The 25,251-nt window shown below is 34.5% G+C and overlaps 1 protein-coding gene across 4 annotated transcripts in view; it reads right to left on the bottom strand.

Moving 5' to 3' along the window:
• The window catches only part of LOC145674409 (solute carrier family 15 member 1), a 301,314-nt gene that overhangs the window by 5,600 nt on the left and 270,463 nt on the right, over window positions 1-25,251 (bottom strand). For all 4 annotated transcript variants that reach the window (XM_081744435.1, XM_081744434.1, XM_081744436.1 and 1 more), the window contains 5 exons: window positions 20,697-20,791; window positions 18,477-18,611; window positions 7,572-7,689; window positions 5,730-5,858; window positions 3,012-3,119 (listed from right to left, as the gene is read on the bottom strand). In XM_081744435.1, the coding sequence (XP_081600561.1) occupies window positions 3,012-3,119; window positions 5,730-5,858; window positions 7,572-7,689; window positions 18,477-18,611; window positions 20,697-20,791 (585 nt within the window). The remainder of the gene's footprint in view (window positions 1-3,011; window positions 3,120-5,729; window positions 5,859-7,571; window positions 7,690-18,476; window positions 18,612-20,696; window positions 20,792-25,251) is intronic.

Here is a 25,251-nt window from a genome sequence, read left to right as displayed (position 1 = left end):
ATGTCTCGTTCTTGCTAGTGGGACTACACGTCAACTGCGAGTGGGGGGACAAGATTCAAGGTCGTTCACACTTCTACAGAAGGGATGGACACTTCCAGGTTATTGAGGAGAAGGAGAGATGCACACCAACCTCCTTCTGCCGGATTCTCTATAGCGGGAGGGAGTCCAGCGGAGATGGTATCAACAAACAAAGCTTTGTCTTTTCCACGGTCGTCTTTGGATAAGATAACAGATAAACAAAAAGCAGTTGAAATCGCATTGTTCTGTTTGCAATCTGTGGAACACTGCGGATTTTTCAATGTAAATACTTCGAATTATCCAAACAGGAGGTTCAAAAGTTCGAATTACCCACGATTTTTTACAATTGTTTTTAGTACAGTTTTCAAGGGGAATAAACTTTTGTTCGAATTATCCAATTCGAATTATCCAAGTTCGAATTAAAAACAGTCCGCTGTACATGTTTATAATTTTACTCAGTATTATTCATCTACATATTAAAATACTAGGTTTATGTGTTTGTGGCCAAGAAAAGTATATGTTTATGGCCAATTTTTTTTAAACAATGATATCTCTGAAATCTCAAGCCATAGAAAAATGTCGTCTTCACTGATCTATTGCTAATTTTGTGTAGATTGTTCAGTTCTAATTGAATATTTAAAAAAATGACCGTTATTTATTTATTATACTTATTAGGGGTACGCTGGAAGTACTGAAATTTTAAAAAGTAAAGCATCATATCTTACGAATTATACATCGCAACGCCGCATATGTGTATACGAGGTTAGCATATCACTCCTGTGTCTGTTTTCATGACCAAATGATAATGAAAAACTAAGAATAACAATTTCTCCAGTCTAAGATTTATTGTTTGGAGTGTTTTGCTCAATGAAGACCATATAAATATCACTGACATTATAATTAATTCTGTGTGTAAAGTATTTGCTTATTACATACTGCATGCAAGAAGAAAGAAAACACTGATCATACATGAATTAGAAACTCCAACGAAAAATAGGCTCAAATCTTGCAAACGATGCGAGAAATTGAAAAAAATAATGGAAAAAATCTCCCCTTTATGGTACACTCATGTCCAAAATTATTGTCGCATATCTATAACTGTCTTCTTGTAAGAATATAATTCGATAATTATTTTGCAGGGCACTTTTAACACTGAAACTGTGTGTATAATCGGGAAATGTATATTTCTGGTAAATTCCATAGGAAAATAAGTATAAATACGAAAATTATTAGTAAGTAAAATAAAATGTTGCTAAATGGACAAGAAAATTTTATTTTCGTTTTATTGTTCTTATTTACTGCTCTTTTGACATGAAATTTGCCACATACACGTCTTTGCCGATTATACACATACTAACATTATAAGAAATACCGGGCAAATTTGTTATCAAATTATATTCCTAGAACAACATAGTTATAGACCTGCGACAACAGTTTTAGACATGAGTGTACCTCTTGTCGATTTTTATCAAGATGTCTTTCACTTGTGTCTGTAAAGTGACATGTACAGATGTTGTGAGGAATGACAAGGATATTCATGTTTATATGTGAATGATGCACTGAGTAGAGATCACAGATTCAGCTAGTGTTTACTAAATACAGTCAATTACAATTAGATATATTTTTCTGTAGTAAAAATAAACTAGGAAAAATCAAGTTCCGAATAGTATATACGAGGCACATTCTTATATGAGAAATCTTACATTAAGCTTCGTATACAAAGTTATCTCTAACGAGGACCGTAGCAGTGAATACAGCTGCAAACACTTATAGTTTTTTTTTGGGGGGGGGGGGGAGAATTGATTATAAACATGTCTATTTAGTCATAACCATGTATACACGGTGTTTCAAAACAACACCGATAACGTTTGGGAGGTGATTCTTGACCCCAAGACAAGACAAAAAGTATAGACCAACCTGCGTGCACGAATGTTTCCTTTCGGAGTTATAGGCTGCCGAAAACATTAAAAAAATGAACTTTAAATGCCCATAGCTCCAAAACTATTGGACCTACCGTAGTCGAGTCAAGACTTCACTTAGAAACTAGTATGTGCGCTATCCAAAAATACATAATTCAGAATTCTAAGCTACTCACAGAACAATTTTTATAGACGGAGTTTGGCTACGGGCATATTATTTGAAGTAATCACCAACTACCTCTATAAAAATTGTTGAGGGAGTACCGCAGGATTCTGAAACTTGGATATTTAGTCAGGGCACATACTAGTTCCTAAGTGAAGTCTTGACCCGACTACGGTAGATCTCATAGTTTTGGAGTTATGGATCTTTAAAATTAAGTTTTTCGTGTTTTCGGCAGCCTACAACTCCGAAAGGAAGCATTTGTGCACCCAGGTTCGTCTATACTTTTTGTCTTGTCTTGGTGTCAGGAATCACCTCCCAAACGTTGTCGGTGTTGTTTTGAAATATCCTGTATATGTATATATATATGAATTAACAAAGTACTGGTTATTTACCAATAAATCCTCCCGTAGAGAAAGTAGAAACTCTTCATACGTTTCGGATCAGCAAGCTAGCCCCGTTTTCAGTGGTAAGGTAACAAGATAATAATGGATGAGAGAAAAAAGGTGTAGAGGAAGGAATACACCCCACAGAATGAATAAATATATCGTAAAGGATGCTCAACTATCACGAGAAGAGCACAGTGCGAAAGAATGAGCTCAATTGAAGGAAGCGCGATGTCTATGTTACGTCAGTATTGCCAGATCCAAAATATGCATTAAAGGTAGGTAACCAGATTCTATCTATGTTGCCAAAATCCAAATTTAAAGCTAGTTTATATTTATGAATAAAGAAAGATTCTGTAAGGCATAATTATTAACCTAATGGGTCTAATTTACATTACTATTGTTTCTTTTACTTTTGTGTTTATATATAAATGACGTCTCCACCTCAGACGCATTGAAATACAGTGCTAAATGCATGAAAAAAAGGACGAAAATACAGTACAATACATTTAGCTGAAGTTTTCATACCTGACTCTCGAAGAACTTCGCCTCAGCCACAATAACTACAATTAAATTTCCGAATGCAACAGTCAACAACCACGCAGCTTGCAGCACAGACTTCATGCTTACAGGAGCCTAAAAATGTGAAAAAGCACAGATTTTTAACTTTTCTCAAAATGCAGAACAAACTATAACGAAAATAGTACAATGTAACAATGAAATTTATTTAACACTTTAATTGGCAAGCATTGATAGCATTACCATTAAGATATTTAGTTTGTTTTTATGGTTGAACCATTTCTTCCTGATCATAATTTCGTAATTTTTAAAGTATTTTAGTTCATTGGTTATAAAATACAGGGTGTTTATTTCAAAGCAACATTGCCATAAAATAGGTCTTATGTGTAGCTACTGAGCAGCATTGCCCTATTATGGTAAAATATCATAGAAATACTCTCAGTAATTAGTAGCAGTTTCGTTCAAATATTTTGCAACAGAGCAAGATATCACAAATAAAAAATAATAATAATAATAAAATAACTTTCGCGGAACGTAAGAGATAAAGCTTCTGCAATACTAAATTTGACTGTCCCCTGTTGAAGATTAAAAGTATCTAAAGAAGCGACTCGCAAATCATGTATATAAATATTGTATGAAAGCAATAATGCCAATTAAATGATCACTGAAGTTATAATTCGTGCGAATAATGCAATAGAATGCGATGTTTCTTGAGAGCAAAATGCCAAATAAAGGGTTAAAAAAATAAATTTACTTTAGTAAATAAATGTTTGGAGAAGGCTTCAGAGCCTTAGTACGCCAATTAAAAGAACTCTCAATTTACAAATAAATTATAGCAATCCTGTCCAGATTTAAAATTTCTTGCTGCTTATAGCAAGAATTTTGGCTTTTCCTGGTCTTCACTTGCAGAAACAAAAATAAATAAATATATAAAAAAATATATTATTATTATTATTATTATTATTATTATTATTATTATTATTATTAATAACTAATACTAGTTCCTCCATGGGTTGGCAATTTTGCTGGGGAAACTCTTCACAAGTCCTGCTGGACCAGCACAGAAATTTCGATTTTTTGATCAAAACACGCAATATATTTCAGGGAATAATTTTCTTATAGGCCTTATATCTGGAGAACTAGATATATGTTACCCAAACTATCACTTAACTTAGCATGATGTGACTATTCCGTTAAAAAAAAAAAAAAAAAAAAAAGCAGCTCGATTTAGGAGACGTTCAAAAATTTTGTGGCCCCTCATCCAAAAATGCATCAAAAGATCCAATATATTTCAATCTAAACCTGGTTCTAATATCACTGCGTGCTTTTATTTGTTTGTTGTTCTTGGCTTACAGTTTGATTTTATGATTTGCTTCCTTATTTCTTTCTCCAGGAGAAATCGCGGTTTAGAAAGTAACATTTATTACTGTTTGTAATACCAAAGAAATGAATAAACTGAGCATATTTTCCCCCCCTTTTACAAGGATTAAATACGCATACGAAATAAATTTATTTTATTTACATATTTAGTAATCAAGGAATGATTCAAATAAATACGGAACAGCATTAACTGTTATTTATACAGGGTGTCCATATCCTTTTGGGTCAAATTTATACAACTGATAGATGGGTCCAATATACGTATTTTGAGATAGGAAACCGAAGATCAGAAACTGCTAGTTCAAGCGCCACGTCATCCTGAAGTTGCAGCAATCTGAGGGAACAAGTACGTTCCAATAACAAATGTGTTTATCAGATCGAAGTAACCTGCTTTATTATGCATAACACTACATCTGAGTTTGTAAGGTTAGTACAAACAAACTAGTACTGCACTGTGCGTACCAAAAATTCATAGTAACTGCTCAAAGTGACGACACCAACCTCGATACACGAAGCACAACGCCTAATTAAATTTTGCCTCACTCGCTCAAATATCCCCGGCGTCTCTTGCACAACTAAGCAGGCAGCTAGAACCTTTGCAAGCAAGTCCTCCTCGTATTCTACAGGCGATTTATACACAAAGGACTTGATGTGTCCTCAAAGGAAAAAGTCGAGAGGAGGCGGAGTGGATTCATACAACTGTTTCATATTGGGTAAGAATAAAATAGCTTTATCCTTTTCATATTATATATTATATATATATATATTACACATTTAGCTACACTTCCCCTGTTAATTGTTCCTTCTACTCCTATCTCATACTTTAGACTTATTTTGGCCGCCATCTGTTGTTCACACATGTATCCAGTATTTTTACGTGTCTCGAAAACCAAAAAGTTCGGATTTTCATTTCCGTATTGATTGTCGTGTCTCTGCTTTCCCAAGGATGGTGTCATAATCTTATTTTTTCGATATGTAGTTACTGAAGTTTTATACCATTTGTCCTCACACACTGCTACAACTTTAAGATGGCGTGGCGCTTGAACTAGGCGTTTTCGACCTTCGGTTTCCTATCTCAAAATACTTATATATTGGACTCCTCTTTTACCTGTATAAATTTGACCCAAAAGGTTATGGACACCCTGTATAAATTTAATATTTAGAAATCATTTGAGATTCAGTAACATTAGATACGTAAATGAGAAGAGTTTTACTTGCACGTTTGTCTGTTTCGAATACTATGATTAATGATGTACAATGTTGGGTACTCCATACAATAAAATAATTAATATTTTAAACAATTCTTGAATCTACAAAATAATAATGAAAAGAAAAACAATGTCTTACCTGTGTGAAAGAGAATTCCAGACCTGTTATAGAGAACATGACCTCACCTAAGGTTATCACAACATACTGTGGAACCAGCCACAACATATGAAAGCTGTTTGGTGGAGTGATCACAAAGAAGGAAGCTCTCTGGAATTTTAAAAAATAAAAAATATGAAAATCTCGAAAAAAAAAATCTAACGATTCTGATGTTATAGATCTACTATTTGATACAAGAATAATTTCTCTCAGCAACGAAAAAAATCAGTTTTCATTATGTAAAAATGATTCAAGAAACCTTTTATGATTTTTTGCTAAAAGTTATGCCAGATAGGCTAAAGCAAACTGTGATCATGAGAAATGAATGACATGGTCAATGGAGAAAGTGAGAGAAAACGGGAGAACCCCGAGAAAACCCACACGCACAGCGTCTGTTAACCACAAAGTTCACTTGGCGCGAGCTGAGATCGAACCGAGGACCCCATGCACCAGAGATGAACGCTCTACCAGTGAGCCAACGCGGCCCAATTTTTTTTTTTTTTTTTTTTTTTTTTAGCTACAAATATTTTTTATTTCTCACAAAACTCTAGCGATACAGTTTATTTATTATCAAAGTCTTAGACACAATAAAGACTGCAAATTATAATTCTGTCGTGTACAATATACTACCACCTTAACTTATATATGCATTTCCTGTATTCTGTTTACATGGGAAAAGGTAATTTTACAGTTACCAAATGGCAAATTTATTGAAACAACGAAAAATCTTTGAAATCTGTCAGTTTAACGTCCCACGTTTATGCCCTTCAGGCTGAGGAAAATGATGATTAAGGCAAATGAATGATAAAAGAATTGGTGGAATGAAAGTGTGGGATGAAACGGGAGTATCTCGAGAAAACCCACAGACAAGATGTTGTCCACCATAGACTTACTTGGCCGGAGATCGAACTAGGGACCTCACACACCAGAGGTACGCGCTCTACCACTGAGCCACCATAACTCCTCTACTGAAACAAGGAGTTGGGGGCTACTTTAGCGCGCGCATAACTATAATAACCATTATATAATTGTGAAAAAATAATTTCATTCATTCTAATAGACTGACTATAGAAGTTGATTTCTACAATGAATCTGAGTCTCTATTATACAGGGTGTTCCAAAAAACGTGTCACAATATTTTGGGAACAGGTTCCCCACATTAAAATAAGAAAAAAAGTTCATATGGACCTGTGCTCGAAATTGGATAGTTTCAGAGATATAGGGTGCCGAAAACGCGAAACAAGTGAAGTTTATAGGTCCACTACTATAGGACCTATCGTAGTCGGATCAAGACAGCACTGAGAAACTGGTATGTGAACTATCCAAAATATCCATGTTTAAGAATGCTCCAGTACTTACACACCAATGTTTAGATGGGGTAGGTGGAGAGTGATCAAGTACTCCCAAACAGCATGTTCAAAAATTATTATGCGAGTACTGGGGGTTCTGAAATATGAATATTTCGATAGTTCACATACAAGTTCTTCAGTGATGTCTTGACCCGACTACGATCAGTCCTACAGTAGTGAAACTATGGATCTTTAAAGTTCATCTTTTCACGTTTTCGGTACCTTATAACTACGAAACTATGCTTTTCCGACCACAGGTCCATATGATTTTCTTTTTTCTTATTTTAAAGCGGGGAATCTAGTCCCAAAATATTGACAAATTTTTTAACACCCTGTATAGGTAAAAAAAAAAAAAAAAAAAAAAAACTTTTGACCCCATTTTTAGCAATTCCTACCACTGTACGACATGAGTATTTATATTTAAAAATGAAAGAAAGACAGAAACTTAGATTAATGAGATTTCTAATGAACGTACACTACTTGTATCGTTGCCTTGAACTAGCAAGGTATAGACTCCACCCAGATCTACTGTGATTTTCGTTACTGGTGTTGCTTCGTACTCTGTATCATTTAATGGTACGAAAACATCGTAACTGAAAAAAATAAAATATATACAAGTATTAAAATATATTCTTCAAACATTACATACAAAAACTACAATATTAATTAATAGATCCTCATTGCATTAGAAATAATTTATGAAACATTAAACTGTTTAACCCCTTGCGTTCCATGTGTCATTTTCCTATGTGCGTCCTGTAATACCAGGTTTTCATTTACTGTTAGAAGACTGCCTAGATTGTTATATGGGACATAGTTATTGTGCACGCGCGAGGAAAGCATTTACATTAGTGATTAAAAATAAATATTTGCATTGTGGAACATTTGGGCTGAAAAAGGGAAATTTTGATGTTCTGAAAGGATTTTATGCCACATCAGGTTGGCAACACTGACCGGAGATCAACTTTTTTTCCTTTTTTCCGATCTTCAGTTTGCTAATTGTTTATCTTCAAAACAAAAACATATCTGTCGTAATTGAATGCTTCCTTAGGCCTGTCATCTACTGAGACAAAACATTTTTTTCTTTTCTGTCAATAAGGTGCTGTCACCTATGGAGAAATAGTAGAACTAAGTCTCGCCTTGCATCCACTAACAAATTTCATCAACTCCAGGATTAATACGATCCTTAATAAAGGATACATTTCATGACATCCACATGGATATCAATGGTACGCTAGTCATCTAAGGAGAAATAGTAGAACTAAGTCTCGTCTTGCATCCACTAAAAAATTTCATCATCTCCAGGATTAATAGGACCCTTAATAAAGGATACGTTTTCATGACATCCACATAGATATCAATGGTACGCTAGTCATCTAAGGAGAAATAGTAGAACTAAGTCTCGTCTTGCATCCACTAACAAATTTCATCATCTCCAGGATTAATACGATCCTTAATAAAGGATACGTTTTCATGACATCCACATGGATATCAATGGTACGCTAGTCATCTTAGGTGAAATAGTAGAACTAAATCTTGCCTTGCATCCACTTACAAATTTCATCATCTCCAGGATTAATACGACCCTTAATAAAGGATACGTTTTCATTACATCCAGATGGATATCACTGGTACGCTAGTCATCTAAGGATAAATAGTAGAACTAAGTCTTGCCTTGCATTCACTAACAAATTTCATCATCTCCAGGATTAATACGACCCTTAATAAAGGATACGTTTTCATGACATCCACATGGATATCAATGGTACGCTAGTCATCTAAGGATAAATAGTAGAACTAAGTCTTGCCTTGCATCCACTAAAAAATTTCATCATCTCCAGGATTAATAGGACCCTTAATAAAGGATACGTTTTCATGACATCCACATAGATATCAATGGTACGCTAGTCATCTAAGGAGAAATAGTAGAACTAACTCTTGCCTTGCATCCACTAACAAATTTCATCATCTCCGGGATTAATACGACCCTTAATAAAGGATACGTTTTCATGACATCCCAATAGATGTCACTGGTATTTGGAAACTGAGTATTTTATGGGATCCACATGGATATCAATTAAATTCAAGGAGTTAACAGTATGAATTTCTACAATGATAATTAATTACCTATAATAGTATTAGAGCAGGAAATAATTAGAAATATACCACAACAAAGCGCTAAAATAGATATTTTGTTACCACGCATTAGCTGCAGAAACCAGTTTGCTATACTCAACACTGTAACTATTCCTTCTGTGTATTTGTATAAAATTATTAGAATTGAATGGGCAAAAGTCATAATTGTATAAGTAAAATTTTGGTCAAAATTGAGATTAGTTCATAAATGACAACTGTACATAATAAAGATCTAAGCAGAGTAATGTTATTTTCCAGTGCTTATAATTGCACTTCTGTTAAGAAATGTTTGAAATCAGCCAAGTTTAGACTAGCTTTTTTTTTAAAGAAGCCTTTATAACATTATGGTTTTCGCCCATTTAACAAGTTGACTCTCAGAGGGAAATCGGGTAAGGTGCATCGTGGAGTCACTTTTATTATAGGAAAATATGAATCAAAATGATCAAATAATTTCTGGGAAAAAACTATCAGAAACCTAAGGATGCTAAAGGACGGAGAATATATTTCACCATTTAAAACTTATGTGCTCGTGCATCACCGGTGATTCACACAGCTTCAAAAACAAGGATGCAAAGTCTGTCAATCACATATGATGCACATGACTCTGCAATGTCACCCACTGTGAATCACCGGTGATGCACATGGCGGTCAACATGTTAATTATAGCAGATACTCGAGACTATTTACGTTCATAATTGGATACTTGCAGGGCAGACTAAATCAAGTACCAAGTTCTATGAAATTGAGTTATGTAGCTATATGAAATTACCGGTAATGCAAAGTGAGCTGAAATCCCAAACAGCTGGTTAAAAAAAAAAAAATGATTTGAGAATTTCTAGGTCTTGGGTCGCATAGTAGAATGTTTGAAGTATCAAATTTCGTTAAAAACATTCGTTCCTTCATTATACCTGCAGTGCAGGCAGTCATTTGAAAAGTGCCGTTTGACCAGTTCGGATGACATAAAAGTGAACGTGAAAACAACACTTTGATTGAAAGTATCTTAACTTTGTTAATTTTCAACATTTTTGGATATTCAAAATGTATAAAATAGTTAATGATAATTTGTGATAAATTCAATTAAAATTAACGAAAAATAAATAAATAAATAAATAAATAAAAGCAAAAAGAAGACAAATACTGAAAAACAGTTATGAATTCCGCATAATTCTATCGACATATTGATTTTACGACACACACACACACACAATACTATAAGCTAAAAGAATTCACAAAGAAACAACTGCACATAAGTTCCCTTGCAAAATTTATGCACACGTTTCCCAATAGATGTCCAGAATACAAATTTGTAACAATTATTAGTAACTTGACACTATAGCAATAATAAATATGAAAAATGAAATGAAATCTTTGAATTTTACGTTCCACGTCTATACCGGCTAGGTTAAAGGAGACTGTGATGATGAGAAATGGATAAAATTGTGGAATGAAGAAAGCGGGAGGAAACGGGAGAACCCCGAGGAAACCCACGCACACGGTGTTTGTCCACCACAAAGTTCATTTAGCGCGAGCAGGAATCGAACCAGAGACCCCACGTACCAGAGGTGAACGCTCTACCACTAAGCCACCGCGGCCCTGCAATAATATATATACACACAGGGCGTTCAGAAAGTAACTATGCAGTTCATAACTTGCCGTATTTTATTTTCCATAAACCACTTTAAACAACTGAAATTAACTCGAAGCTAAACTTTAATGTTATGGAAGTTCTAAGAGATGCTAAAAGTGATCCCCTTGCACTTGAAGACACAGTTGCACATGTTTCTGCATCTTCTAGATGATGATGTGCATAACACCACAACATGGCACTGCATAGCTACTTTCTGAACACCCGGTATTATTTTGTTATATTGCAGTTTACTTCACAACCATTTTGAATGCTGAAATTCTGAATTTATGATCGTTATCAGAGACCTCAAAAATATGATTGAACTACTTTTCAGCCTATTTGGAGAATAATTAAAAATTTTTGCCCGCCATATATTGGATCCGCCATTTTAAATTTTTAATTATTGACCTCACAATCCTTATCAGTGACCTCGAATACTTATATATATTCATAATATTGTGCAATTTGAAGAACGTTTTCATATATTGACCACCTTTTTGGGATCTCAACCCACTGTGTAATGGTGTGTAATGGTATCCTCTTAATATCCTAATTAACAGGACAGCTTATCTATTTTACCAAATAAAAATTCATACCATTACCAGTAATTTCGTATATATAAACTCAATTTCGTAAAAAATAGAACTTGGTCTAGTCTACTTTGCTACTATCTAATTATACTAGGATAAGTAAAAATGATCTGTATTCAAATACCCACAGAACTCCATATTTTCAAAATCACACATTTGATAATTCTAACATGGATATTGAATTCTGTAATGCATCATCCGTAAGCAAAGAAAACTAATAAATTTAGAGAAGAACTATTAACATTTCTCACTAACGGTAACTTCCATCTTATACATAATTGACTGTAATGATCGTAATTTGCGTTAGCTTACTTTTTTGTGTAACAGCCAGTGGTGCTATTCAGACGATACGCACTGGTTTGCCAGAACCGGTTGTTAAAATATTTCGAATTCGCAGAACCATTTGTTATAGCCAGACATAAGCAATTTTACCCAGTTACACCCAGGAGTAGTAAATTTTACTTTAACTCTCTTTGTTTGTAGAAATTTTTACAGCTACAGGATTAAACGTATGATTTCTCAGAATAAGGTATAAGCGTTTATTTCTTAATCTCAAATGCTCAGATATCAAGAATGAGAACTCGGATTACAGGAGTGCAGTAGTGAGGGTTATTTATATTTGAAACGCATACATATAATTATCAATAATTGTCGATTCAGTGGTGGATTAAGGTCTTTGCAATAATTTTTGACAACAATATATCTTGGATAATTTCTTTCTAAGATGTTCGAAGTGCTACCTAATTTCCTCACACCACCTTGTAGGTCCGTGCTTGTAACTTGTGGTATGCAATAGAAACTTTCTTTTTGACTATTTTGTATAGTTTGTTTCCTAAGAGACTTATATTCATACTCACTCTCTCTCATTTTATATATATATATATATATATATATATATATATATATATATATATATATATATATATATTACAGGGTGTCTCAACAGTCCCCAGACATAGGATAACTCTTATTATCAGAGCTACAACAAAATGTAAGAGGGAAAACACAGTCTCCAAACATGATGTTTTCAATCTAAAGCGGAGTTTTTTTTGTTTTTTTTTTAATCGGACGAGCCCTTTGGGCTGTATACTCTTTATGCGCCCAATGTTAAATGAAAATGCAACGTTGACATTTACCTGGACCCACAACATAAGTGAAGTGACTGTTTTCTAAACTAACGTGTCGATGGCCAGCCCCCGTTTCAAATAATCCCCATTTACTTTGCGCTGTGGATCCAGGTAAATGGCAACATTGCACTTTTATTTAACATTAAAAGTGTTTTATTTAACATTCCTATTTAAAAAATTCCTTCACGTTAGATTCCTTTATTAGAGACTGTTTTCCCCTCTTACATTTTGTTGTAACTCTGATAATAACAGAGTTACCTCATGTCAGGGGACTTTTGAGACACCCTGTATATAAAATACAGAACCAGTTGTTAAGAAATTACAATAACACCACTGGAAATACCGTATTTTATCTCTGTACATTGCACACATGTGGGCATTGCAATGCATCTTCTCCATTGCATCTGTGCATTGTATACTCATGTCCAAAATTATTGTCGCATGTCTATAAATATGTTGTTGTAGGAATATAATTTGATAACAAATTCGCCTGGTATTTCTTATAATGTTAGTATGTAGCAAATTTCATGTCAAAAGGAGCAGTAAATAAGAACAATAAAACGAAAATAAAATTTTCTTGTCCATTTAGCAACATTTTGTTTTACTCATTCTAAATTTCGTATTTATTATTCTTTTCCCATAAAATTTACCACAAATATACATTTCCCGATTATACACTCTTACAAGGAGACAGTTATAGATATGCCACAATCATTTTGGACATGAGTGTACATATAGATAGGTACTATAGATAGATAGATAGAGCGAGAGAAAAGCAGAAAAAGATGGATAGAAAGAAAGAAAGAAGGAAAGAAAAACAGAAAAAAGATGAATAGAAAGAAAGAAAAATAAACTGAAATGAAATGAAATCTAAGTTTTAAGTCCCACGGTTATGCCGACTAGGCTAAAGGAGACGGTGATGAATAATGAATGTGAAGAGGTGGAATGAAGAAAGTAAGAGGAAACTAGAGAACCCCTAGAAAACCCACGCACATGGTGTTTGTCCACCACAAAGCTCACTTGGCGCGAGCTAGGATCGAACGAAGGACCCCATGCACCAGAGGTGAATGCTCTACCCCTGAAGAAAGAAAATGAAAAAAGAAAAATAGAGAAAGAAAATAAATAAATAAATAAATAAACAGAAGGAAGAAAAGAAAGAAAAAAAACGAAAGAAAGAATGAATGAATGAAATTAGTATTGAGACCGAGACCACTGAAATTCCTATTCTAGTATTGTTTTCTTCCCTACTGTAAATAGGATCACAACTCTTCGCCATTCAATGATTTTATACAGTTATGTTGTTGTTTTGAACGCTGATAAATTTAATCTCAACTAATCTAATGAGATCACATAGCAGGAAAAATGACAGAATGAAACACGATGAAATAAAAGATTAAGACATTATTATTTCGAATTGTATTTGCAATTAACAAGGAAGACCTTTTGGAAACACCACGTGTCATTATCAGCAAGATATATATATTTATTATTTGGTACACCATGTAATTAATAGACACGAAAATAATAATAAATGCTTCAATCAACATGGATCAGATTTTGACATCTTTGAAAAGTTTTTTTTTTTTTTTTTTTTTTTTTTTTTTAATTTTTAAGAACGCGTATCTTTAGAAGTATTGTGTGCATGGAGATCAACAGTAAAAAGGCTGCACTAAAATACAAATCACAGCTAAGAACGTGTTCTGTAAGGGGACTTTTTTTTTCATACTATTGAAGAGATTCATTCTTTCTGGAGAAAATTCTTTTATTCTCGAATCACAAAGCAGCGACTTCTGTTCGAGTTGATCCGAAAAGTAAATTAATCTTGTATCAATGCATCATTCACGAATACAACATAGGTCATTACCGTTCAGTAATAAGCATTGCTTTCTTAGTTTCTGTTGCCTCTGTAGCTACTTTAAAATTTTGAATACGCCCACATTGGCAACCAGATTGAATCCAGGCAAATGGCAATTAACATTATTCAGTTAAGCTTCTCGTGGGGAATTGTGAGACATTCTCTTGTTTTGCTCCTGGGGCGTTAGGGTATTGGATACTCTCATTTGACACAATAGTTATTCCTTGTGCGCTTTGAACTGTCCGTATTGTGAAAAATGTATTGCCTCACGCAGGGCCGGACCTAGGCAATTTGTCACCCCGTGCATCACTTGCGGCCCTCCCTTTCTCCAGTAAGAACAAATTTTAGAAGGAACGATTTGTAAGTATGCTATCCCATCATGAACAACGAAGGGGAGGGAAAGAGCTCTTGCACTCAGGAAGGCATAAACACAATAAATACAATCTCGTTGAGTCTGCTTTTTCTTTAAAAAATAATCTATTAAAACAAACAAAAAAAATTGCTACTTACTAATGAATCCTCCCTTGGGAAGCGTAAATATTTTCCATACGTTTCGGAACGCCAAGCTTGTTCCGTCTTCAATGGCAAGGTAACAAGGATAAAAACGGATAGGAGATAAAAGGTGTAAAACAAGGAATACATAACACTAAATAAATGTAACGTAAAGAATGGATCCTGAAATTTCACGAGCAGAGCAAAGCGCAAAAGAGTGAACTGAATCGAAAGAAGCGCGATGTCTATGCTACGTCACTATTGCCAGATTCAAAACATGCATCAAAGGTAGGTAACCAAATTCAATCAATGTTGCCAGTATCGAGATTTAAAGCAGGTTTATATTTATGAATAAAGAATGATTCTTTTAGCTTGCAGTTCCGAAACGCATGGAAAATATTTAAACCTCCCAAGAGAGGATTCATTGGTAAGTAAGTCAATTTTTTGTTGATTTGAATCATCCTCCCATGTGCCCATCTAATTTTAATAATGTATCATGTTAGTGAAAGATGAAGAAAACACCTGCAGAGGAATGGTTGTAATCCTTTTTATTTAATTCAATATCGAGCTTCAATCTCAATATATTAGTTTGCAATTCCAGTGCAACTAGCTCCTTAATCTTTATTTCTAGATTTTCCTTCTACATCTATTAAAAACTTAAAAAAAAAAAACTTGTTTCCGCCTTCAATGATAAGGAACTTGTTTGTGACAAAGACAAGACTAGTTTTCATATCAAAACTGTGATGACTAACTAAATGCAACAGGTGTTTGCTACTGTTCGAAAATTGAGTTCTTGTATTTGACAACAATCACACAGTTCATGCTGAGATTTGTTTGATCATTTGCTTTAGCACTGTCTATGTGACCTGAAACTAATGCTTGCTAAACATGATTTATCAATGTAGTATTCAAATAGAAGGCCAGCTTAGTAAATGTAACTACCATCATCATGAAGTCTGTTTCCAGCAAAAAAATGTTTATTTTAAATAATATAGTTAGGACAGATTTTGGCACCCCGTGCAAATGCACGTGTTGCACATATAGTAGAGCCGGCCCTAGTCCCACGGAGTATTCAGCACATTATAGTCGAATGTCCTGAATACTCAGATCTCACAGAACGTATTGAACTGTTGCTTACTCTTGACCGCAGTGTTGCTCGTGTTCTTGCTTTCATTCGCGCTACAGACTTGAGTACAGTTCTTTGAGCTCGTTTACCTCTAGTCTGCAAGGGGGCCGAGGCGCCCCCTTCCCCCAAAGCTCATGTGGGCCTCCCTATTTTATTTATGAATATACAGTATCTGGCATAATTTGAGTGCAATTTGTCTTAAAATCTCCATAAATGTACCTTCTGCATCTGAATGGGGCCGCCAAATTTACAGAGAAATCTGCACCCTTGGTAGTCTGTATTTCATTTTCTTATTTAGTTTTATTGATGTCCGTTTTGTTTCCTCTATTTATTCTTTTACGTTAGTTTTATAATATTCAAATATATTGTTATTGTTGTTAATTTTATCTCCTCTATTTACTCTTTTATCTTTCGTTTTAACGTTTTATTCTTTATCTTTGAGTGCTCTTTTCATGAACCGTATATTTTGATAGTCCATATTGTTTGCTCAGTTGTCTCGATCATGATAGAGGCAATAGGTCGCGCTGCTGACGTTCCCATTATTCCCAATCAATCAATCAATGAGTTTACGAAAAAAGTATTCCGGTTACAATGTATGTACACTCTTGCCCAAAATTATTGTCGCATGTCTATAAATATGTTGTTGTAGGAATATAATTTGATAGCGAATTCGCCCGGTATTTCTTATAATGTTAGTATGTGTATAATCAGCAAAGACATGTACGTGGCAAATCTCATGTCAAAAGAGCAATAAATAAGAACAATAAAACAAAAATAAAACTTTCTTGGTCATTTAGCAACATTTTGTTTTACTCCTTCTAATTTTCGTATTTATAATTTTTTTCCTATGAAATTTACCACAAATACACATTTCCCGATTATACACATAGTATTAGTATTAAAAGTACCCTGCAAAATCATTATCAAATTATATTCTTACAAGAAGGCAGTTATAGATATGCAACAATCATTTTGGACATGAGTGTACATTCGTATAAATCATTATACGTTTTAAAGTTTATTTCCCTCCTGAATAGCGTAAAAATGTGCATAATGTGCATTCCGGAGTACCACAAGGCTAAAACTTGGCGCCCTTATTATTCCTACTATTTATAAATGATCTGTCAAGGTATGTTAAGAACTCTAAATGTTTATTGTATGCATATGATGTTAAGTTGTATAAAGGAATACAAACAATTTGTGATATATTAAAACTGCAAAAGGGTTTAAATAATATATATACACGGAGTATAAAAATAAATTTTTAACATTAAAAAATGTAAGTTTATGTTATTTACAAAGTAAAGAATTGTAACTGAAACTCTGCCATATTCAATAGGAAATCAATATTTGGAGCGTATGTTTATGTATAGGGACTTGGGAGTTACATTTAACAGAGAAATGTAATTTAATAAACACATTTTATTGATCACGAGATGCCTTCAAGCTATTACGGTTTATAATCAGAAGCACTAAAATATTTACAAACGTAAATGTCACAGGAATTCTTTTTAAAAGTCTAGTACTGTCAAAATTGGAATATGCGTCAGTGATCTGGACAGCTAAATGTAAAACTGAAGAAAGCAAGATAGAAACAATACAAAAAAAGATTTCTAAGTTACTTATATTATAAGAAAACACGACAGTGTACTCTTGTAAATAGAATATCTTACTCTAACTTGTTAAGTGAATTTAATTACATTAAACTTACTGATAGATATATCATTGCACAGGAGGTATGTCTACACAAAATAGTAAATGGCATATTTGATAATACTGACTTTTTACAATACATTAAATTTAATATCAGAGATAGAACTTTGAGAAAAAGAAATCTGCTGCGGTATAAAATATCCAAAACAAATACATACAACAATTCACCCTTGGTCAGAGTGTAGAAGAATTTGGTCTTAATCAGGAAAAAGTTAATCAAAAATAGATTTTTTCCGAATAATGATATAGAATAAAATAAATAGCTCTGGGCATAATTATGGACTCTACTTATGTATTGATATTTTCTTGCTTGCAAGCATATGTGCGTGTGCCTATATATGTAAGTACATATATAAAACGTGTATAGTATGTACTTAAATATGTGTATCTGGAAATATTCAGAAGCAAAGACCTAAGTGTTGTTTATAGTGATATCTATTATCTAACTGCGTATCTGAAAAGAACGTTTCTTGCCATTTTTGTATTTTCATTTTCAATTATTTTCTTTTTTACTATCTTTTTTCTTTTAATTTTTTTATCACTTATTAATATAGTAATTCTTTCTTTAATGTATGCAATAGATTGTAAGAGCCTTCTACAAATGGAGAATTTTTCTCTGTTGAAGGTAAATAAATAAATAAATAATTCTTGGCACTACATATACTCGTACTAAGCTGCTAAAGAAAGCAGATACTGCAATAACACAAATATTACCTTCCCAGATCCAGATTGACGTATTCAGATGCATTAATATTTCCATGGATTTTAACGAACACAGGATCTCCACTACCAACTAATTTAATACTGGAACCATTTGTAAATTGCCTGGAAGGTAAATCGTGGATCACCCTGTAAAAAGTCAAAGAAAACAACATTCGATTATTAAGTTGGCTACATACCAATAGCTTTTCTACAATACATATATCTAAAGAAAAGTTAAATAATTCCCTTGGTTTAAAATATGGTTTCAAACAGTGTAATTTGATTATCACATTCGCGACACCAGATCTTTGTATTAATTTATAATCAGTTGTTGCGCACAATCCTTAAGCCTGCTATAAATTAAAATAGTCCTTAATTATGAGCTCTGTTTGTTTTTACTTTTCTTTTTTGTTTGTCAACCAACTAACTTACGGTTACACAAATACAGGGTGGGTCAAAGTCAAGAAGGGATTATGACTTTTTTTTTAATCATTAGTTTCCATTGTTTTTCACAGACTTAAAGATCAAAGACGGAAGACTGTTTATACTTATGTGTGGATATAGTCTCAAGTAGGTGTTCGCAATTATGGGTCTCACAGGTACAGGCCTTTATAATAGGAGTCAACACTTCTGGTCCTAGTGCCCGTATTTCTGCACGAATATTGTTCTTGAGTTGCTCTATTGTTTGTGATTTGCTCACATACACTTTGTCCTTCAGATAGTCCTAAATAAAATAATCAAGCAGAGTGAGGTTAGGCGTTCACCTCCGGTTCGCGGGGTCCCAGGTTCGATCCCAGCTCGCGCCAAATGGACTTTGGTAGACAACACTGTGTGCGTGGGTTTCCTCGGGGTTCCCCCGTTTCCTCCCACTTTCTTTATTCCACCATTTTCGTTCAATTCTCATCATCACCGCCTCCTTTAGCCTAACCGGCATAAGCGTGGGACGTAAAACTCAAAGATTTCATTTCATTTCTCACTTGCTTTGATCATACGTCTCTCTCAGCCTAAAGGGCATAATCGTGGAACGTTAAAACTATAAATGATTTCATTTCATTTCATTTTTTGTTATCTATCACAGTTTCTATTCTATAACGATAAACGTTAAAACCGAAAGTGGTTGATTTCTGCCACTTTAGTTTGAATACAGGGTTAAAAGAGAAGGTGGTACCTAAATCCATTCCCAAAAGCAACCTCTTGCTACCTCTAATTTTTATTCTATGTAAATCAATGTTGAAACCGGAAGTTATGGTGATTTATCCAGTAGTTATTTTATTTTTTATTTATTTATATTTTTTTGTCTCACTGGCACACACACGCAGAGAGAGAGCGAGAGAGTTTTTGTTTTGGCGTGTGTAAAAAAGGGAACAGAAAAAGAGAGGAAAGAAAGAAACCGAAAAAAGAGGGACTTTAGTTAGTTAGTTAGTTTTGAGTGTGTGTACGAAATAGAAGAGAAAAAGAGAGAGGAAAGAAAGAAAGAAAATAGAAAAAGAAAAAGAAGGAAAAGAAAAAGCAAGCAAGAAACAGAGAAAGAGAGTAAGTTGTGCGAGAGAAAAAGAGAAAAAAGAACTGAAAAAGAAAGAACGAAAGATAAAGCAAGCAAGCAAGAAAGAAAGAAAGAAAGAAAGAAAGAAAGAGAGTTGTGTGTGTGTGTGTGTGTGTAAGAAAAAGAAGAGAAAAGAGAAAGAAAAGTTGAAAAAAGAATAAAGAGAAAGAAAGAAAGTAAGAAAGAAAGAGAGAGAGAGAGAGAGAGAGAGAGAGAGAGAGTTGTGTGTGTAAGAAAGAGAAGAGAAAAAAATAAAAGAAAAAAAGATAGAAAAAAGAAAAGAAAAGAAAAAAAGAAAGAGTTTTTAACTCCTTAAAAATTTTACATCCAAGGCCATGCCCAGGATATACTGTCGACTGAATTTTATTTTCATTCTTTCATGATTCCTCCATGCTAGTAAGCTTATACATAATCTACATCAGGGATGGGGAATCTGCGGCTTTAAGAGACGATCTTGAGAGTCGTAATAATATAAGGTAAATGATTATCATTTAGTACTTTTCACAACAGGCCCAGGATGCCGCACTCTACGACCGTGAAGGTCGCATACAGTTTTAAGGCCTCAGGTTCCTCATCCTTGATCTAGGCATTTGATTTTATTTGAGTATATATTAATATAAGTTGAAGTTATTCTAGAAAATAATTCGAGAGTGTAGTTATGTTTGTTTTATTTCTACAACTAGTGTTACCTTACAATAGGATTTCCATTTTCAGACTTGTCTATATGATCTTCACTGAATTTTGATCCGTGTATTCCGTTAGCTGTGACTAAGTACGAATTGGCCTGGAAAAGAAAGAAAAAAGTACAAAATTAAAAAAAAATATATATATTATTTTACAATTAATATGTTTTCAGTTTTCTTCTTAAAATTTCTAACGTGATTTAATACTAAATTTACCCTATACATATTGACAATCACTGAATTTCTATAGGTGCATTTTTACTACCTCGATCTCGCAAAGAAAGAATGTGTGTTAGTTGTAGAGCACTGATCTGAAGGGTTCTGGTTCGATTTTTAAGTCATGTGAGGTTCTAGTCGACTACAGCGTTTCTTAGAGCTGTCCCATTTCCTCCCATTTCTCTTCATTGTGTCAACTTCGGAATCACTCAGTCGTATTTCTTAAGCACGGGACGTTAGAAATATTTCATTTCATATAACCTTAATGTATCCCTGGTGAACTGGTTGGCGTAGAAAGAATCCCTCGAGATATTTACAAAGCAAAACAGGAAATAATGCCCTCGTGACTGACGTTGCGGTAGTGTTCTCAGGTTGAAATTAACCTTCTTATCGTATAAATATGCTCCAATGCTGTTTCATCTTGAGTTAAAATGTACAAGTTCTTAGTTTTTAAGGGCATGCAAACATTTGATTCATATACTACGTGCTATCCAAAATATCCGAGAATTTTTTTACCGTACAAAGCAAGAGCATTAAGCCGCTAGATGTCTCGAGGTACATGTATTAGCTACTGCATCACAAAGTTGCGTCATCTTTGGCGCATTCAGTTGAGAGTTGTAGTTGCGCGTGTCAGGACGTGTTTCAGTGCTTCTGGGATTTGTCAAATGGCTGACGGTTAAGGAGCGAGAATTTGCATCAAGTTTTGTGTCAAGTTGAAGAAAACTGCAGCCGAAACCCACCGCATGCTGGAATAGGCATTTGGTGAGAGTTCACTGAGTCAAGCAAGAACATTTGAGTGGTTCAAGAATTTCAAAAGGAGGCCACGAGTCTGTAGAAGATAAATATTAGGGTCGACCGTCAACATGCAGAACACCGGAAATGATTATAAAAATGTGTGATGTGATTCGCGAAGACAGAAAATTCTTGATGTTTGTACATACTTCGATTGTCGTACGGTCCATGTCAACGAATTCTATCCGATGAACTGAACATGAGACGAATTGCAGAGAAGTTTGTCCCTCGCCTTCTCAGCATCGACCAAAGCACTCAAGATTCAGATATGCACTGAGCTGTAACAAAGAGTTCGAAAGTATCCAAACTTCTTAACCAGAGTCATTATAGATGATTAATTTTGGGTCTATGGTTATGACCCGGAAACGAAGCAGCAATCATCACAATGGAAGACGACATCCTCTTCAAGGTCGAAAACGCTCGACAAGTTCGCAGCAACATCAACTTGATGCTGATTATTTTTTTCTGACATTCGCCATTCGAGAAATTGTATAGAAGGAATTTGTTCCACCTTGTCAGAAAGTTAACAGGAAGTTTTACTGCGAGATTTTGAAGAGACTAAGGGAAGATGTTTGGTACAAACGGCCAGAGCTGTGGCAAACGAAAGACTGGTTGCTGCATCATGACAACGCGCCCGCGCACACATCGCTCGTTGTGACGAAATTCCTGGCCGAAAACAACACGGCAACGGTTCCTGACCTAGCCCCGTGCAACTTCTATCTGTTCCCAAAGATGAAACTCGCGTTGAAAGTGTGACATTTTGATTCCATTGAAGGCATTCAAGTGGAATCGCAACGGGTCCTGAACACCCTTTACTCTGCGCAGTTCCAGGAGTGCTTCCAAAAGTGGGAACAACACTAGTATCGTTGCATAAATGCCGGAGGAGACTAGTTTGAAGGTGACGGAGGACATTAGGGCTTAATATAGTTTTCTGATTTTCACAATGACATTCTCTGATATTTTGGGTATCACTTCGTGTATTTGACAAGCTCAATTTACGCTGTCTTATTATTCGGTCTGCTTGAAAGTAGAACATGATTGAAATAACTTTAGTACATACACTGAGAGAAACATTGCTTTTACATCTATAAATAGAAGTTAGTTTTCAGCCCTGGAAATTCGTAGCAGCTGACAGTGAGAAAATTTGGTCAACGTTCTATAAGAAAATAGTATTTGTAAAAAAATAAGACTGGCTTTTAATTTAGATTTTATTAAAATTTTACATAATAAAATTGTTTCATGAAAAGAAACTTTTTATTTAGCATGAATATTTGTTCTTATTTAAAAAAAAAAAAATACTTACACGCCTCATTTTGAAAATTGCATTTGTAGAAGGATTAATTAAAAAGGTATAATTTCTCAATATCTTTTACACATTTATATATCAGGACAGGATAGGGTCTAACAGCGACGTTTTGTTTATGTAATCATGAATCTTTGGGTTCCTTAAGAATAAAGATAAACGCCCTCAAAGACAAGACTTCGCATTGTCTCGTAGCTGTAGAACTACAAAAGTTTGTTGAATGTGTGGAGCAAGAAGTCTACGTACTCTCACATGAACTATATATTTAAGTGACTTCCGAAAACGAAGTTTTCAATGATGCTGCCGACGTTAGAGAACTTATATTTTCAAACTAAATTCTTAAATGCATTTTGGTTTCATTCTAGTACGTAGTTTTGGGTTGTATTATTCTCTAAATTTATTTGATGTTCATCTCTTCCTACTAGGGCCGTTCTGAAAGTAACCTCTGATTGGTTAAAAAAAAGAAACACCAAAGTAAAAAGAAGAATCATATTATATTATATTATTATATTACTACTTTGCTCTATTTTCAACATAGTTTCCATATTCAAGCACGTATCATATCTCTGCACTGGCTTAGAAATTCCATCAGCATAAAAATCTCCTTCCTGTGCCTTAAGCCAGCTTGTGACCTCTGTCACTACGTCATATAACACAGGCCTGGAAATTTGTGGAAATTCATTGGAAAGCTCCACTGTTTGCCTGCCACTCCTCTCTTCGTCATGAATGTTTGTTCATGCACTTTTAAATGAACGGACCCATTCACGAACAACTCCTTCACTCATCACACTTGGTCCATACAAGGCACAAAGTTCCCGATGAATAGCTGCTGCCGAGTATTGTTTTGCTGTAAGAAAACGCATAACAGCTCGTACCTCCCACTTGGCGAGATTTTCTATTGCAGTACACATTTTGAGACACTACAAAAGTGGAACTAGTGATCAGAAAACCTTCACTCTACCACACCTGGTTGCAGACTGATCTACCGAGCACGTCTGACCGAAGATGGTAGCGCTGTCCTACTACTTCATGCTCAGTGACCAATCGGAGGTTACTTTTCGAACGCGCCTCGTATTTTTTTTTTTTTTTTTAAGTTAGTCTTTGTTTTCTCCTTATCCAGCAACCAACTTTCACATACATCAAAATAAGGGACGAAATTATGCTTTGATTAACTTTTACATTCAGCTCAGGGTTGTAGCAACGGTGCGGGAGCAAATAGTGGCCCCCCGAAAACAATATTTTGACTCTCCAAGTCTTTTACGTATTTATTAAATAATTGTTTATTGTTACAGCAAATGAAAAATGTTTATATTAGAAAATGGCTAATTAGTATGTAACAAAATAACTGCACCACTGAAGAAATTTAGAGAAAGACCGAAATGTTTTAATATCAAAATAATTATGTACCTTACAATGTCGAATTGAGTCTCAAATTGTTGCTTGGTGCTGCTTGATGCTTTATTGTTCTATTTTTACAGTTTTCTTCAATTCTACTTTTCTACAATAGGTGGTTCTGATGTCTGTGAGAATGGTTGATGCCGATTAATTAGATGGTCTGTTTAAAAGTGGAAATTGTGCGGAAAATCGTTGCTCTAGACTTATTATGTTATTAAATAATGTTTCAAGAGTTTTCTGAGTTAAATTTTGCATTATTAGTGCAAGTTCGTGCTGCAACTGTGACCAGTATATATCATGAGTAAAATAATAAGCGTTACGTCACCACGCAAACAAGGAATGATATTTGCTCTAAAATCAGCGGACTATTCGCAGCGGCAGGTAGCTGCAAAAAGTTCATGTGCATCACACCACGGTAGGAAGAGTTCTTAGGAAGCAAAGTAACCAATCCACATCATCCTTGAAGAGTATTTGTGGGAGAAAACCAGGAATAAGTCCATGTGTTGTGCAGGAAATAAAGACAGTAGCAGTAAACGAGCGATTTTCTACCACAAGAAAAATTGTTCGAAATGTTTCTGATGATGTTGGTGTCACTGTGTTCCACATGACCATTGCCAGGGTGCTGAAGAAAGAAGAAATCTGACCATAGAAAAATTCTTGTCTTACAGAAAAGCACATCAAAGCGAGGAAACAGTTTTGTGACATGTACTGTACCTGGGATGTTGACCAATGGAAACACGTAATATTTTCGGATGAAAAAAAAAAAATATGGTGACTAAGAATGATAGCAGTGTCATGCTCTCGATGAGGAAGGGTGAGGAACTGAAGAGTGATTACATTTGGCAACACAAAAGT

Source organism: Thermobia domestica, chromosome 17 (assembly GCF_964235325.1).
Source record: "Thermobia domestica chromosome 17, izTheDome1.hap1.1, whole genome shotgun sequence".
Taxonomy (NCBI): domain Eukaryota; kingdom Metazoa; phylum Arthropoda; class Insecta; order Zygentoma; family Lepismatidae; genus Thermobia; species Thermobia domestica.
The sequence above is the reverse complement of the archived record's forward strand: the minus strand, read 5'-3'. Positions and strand labels throughout refer to the sequence as shown.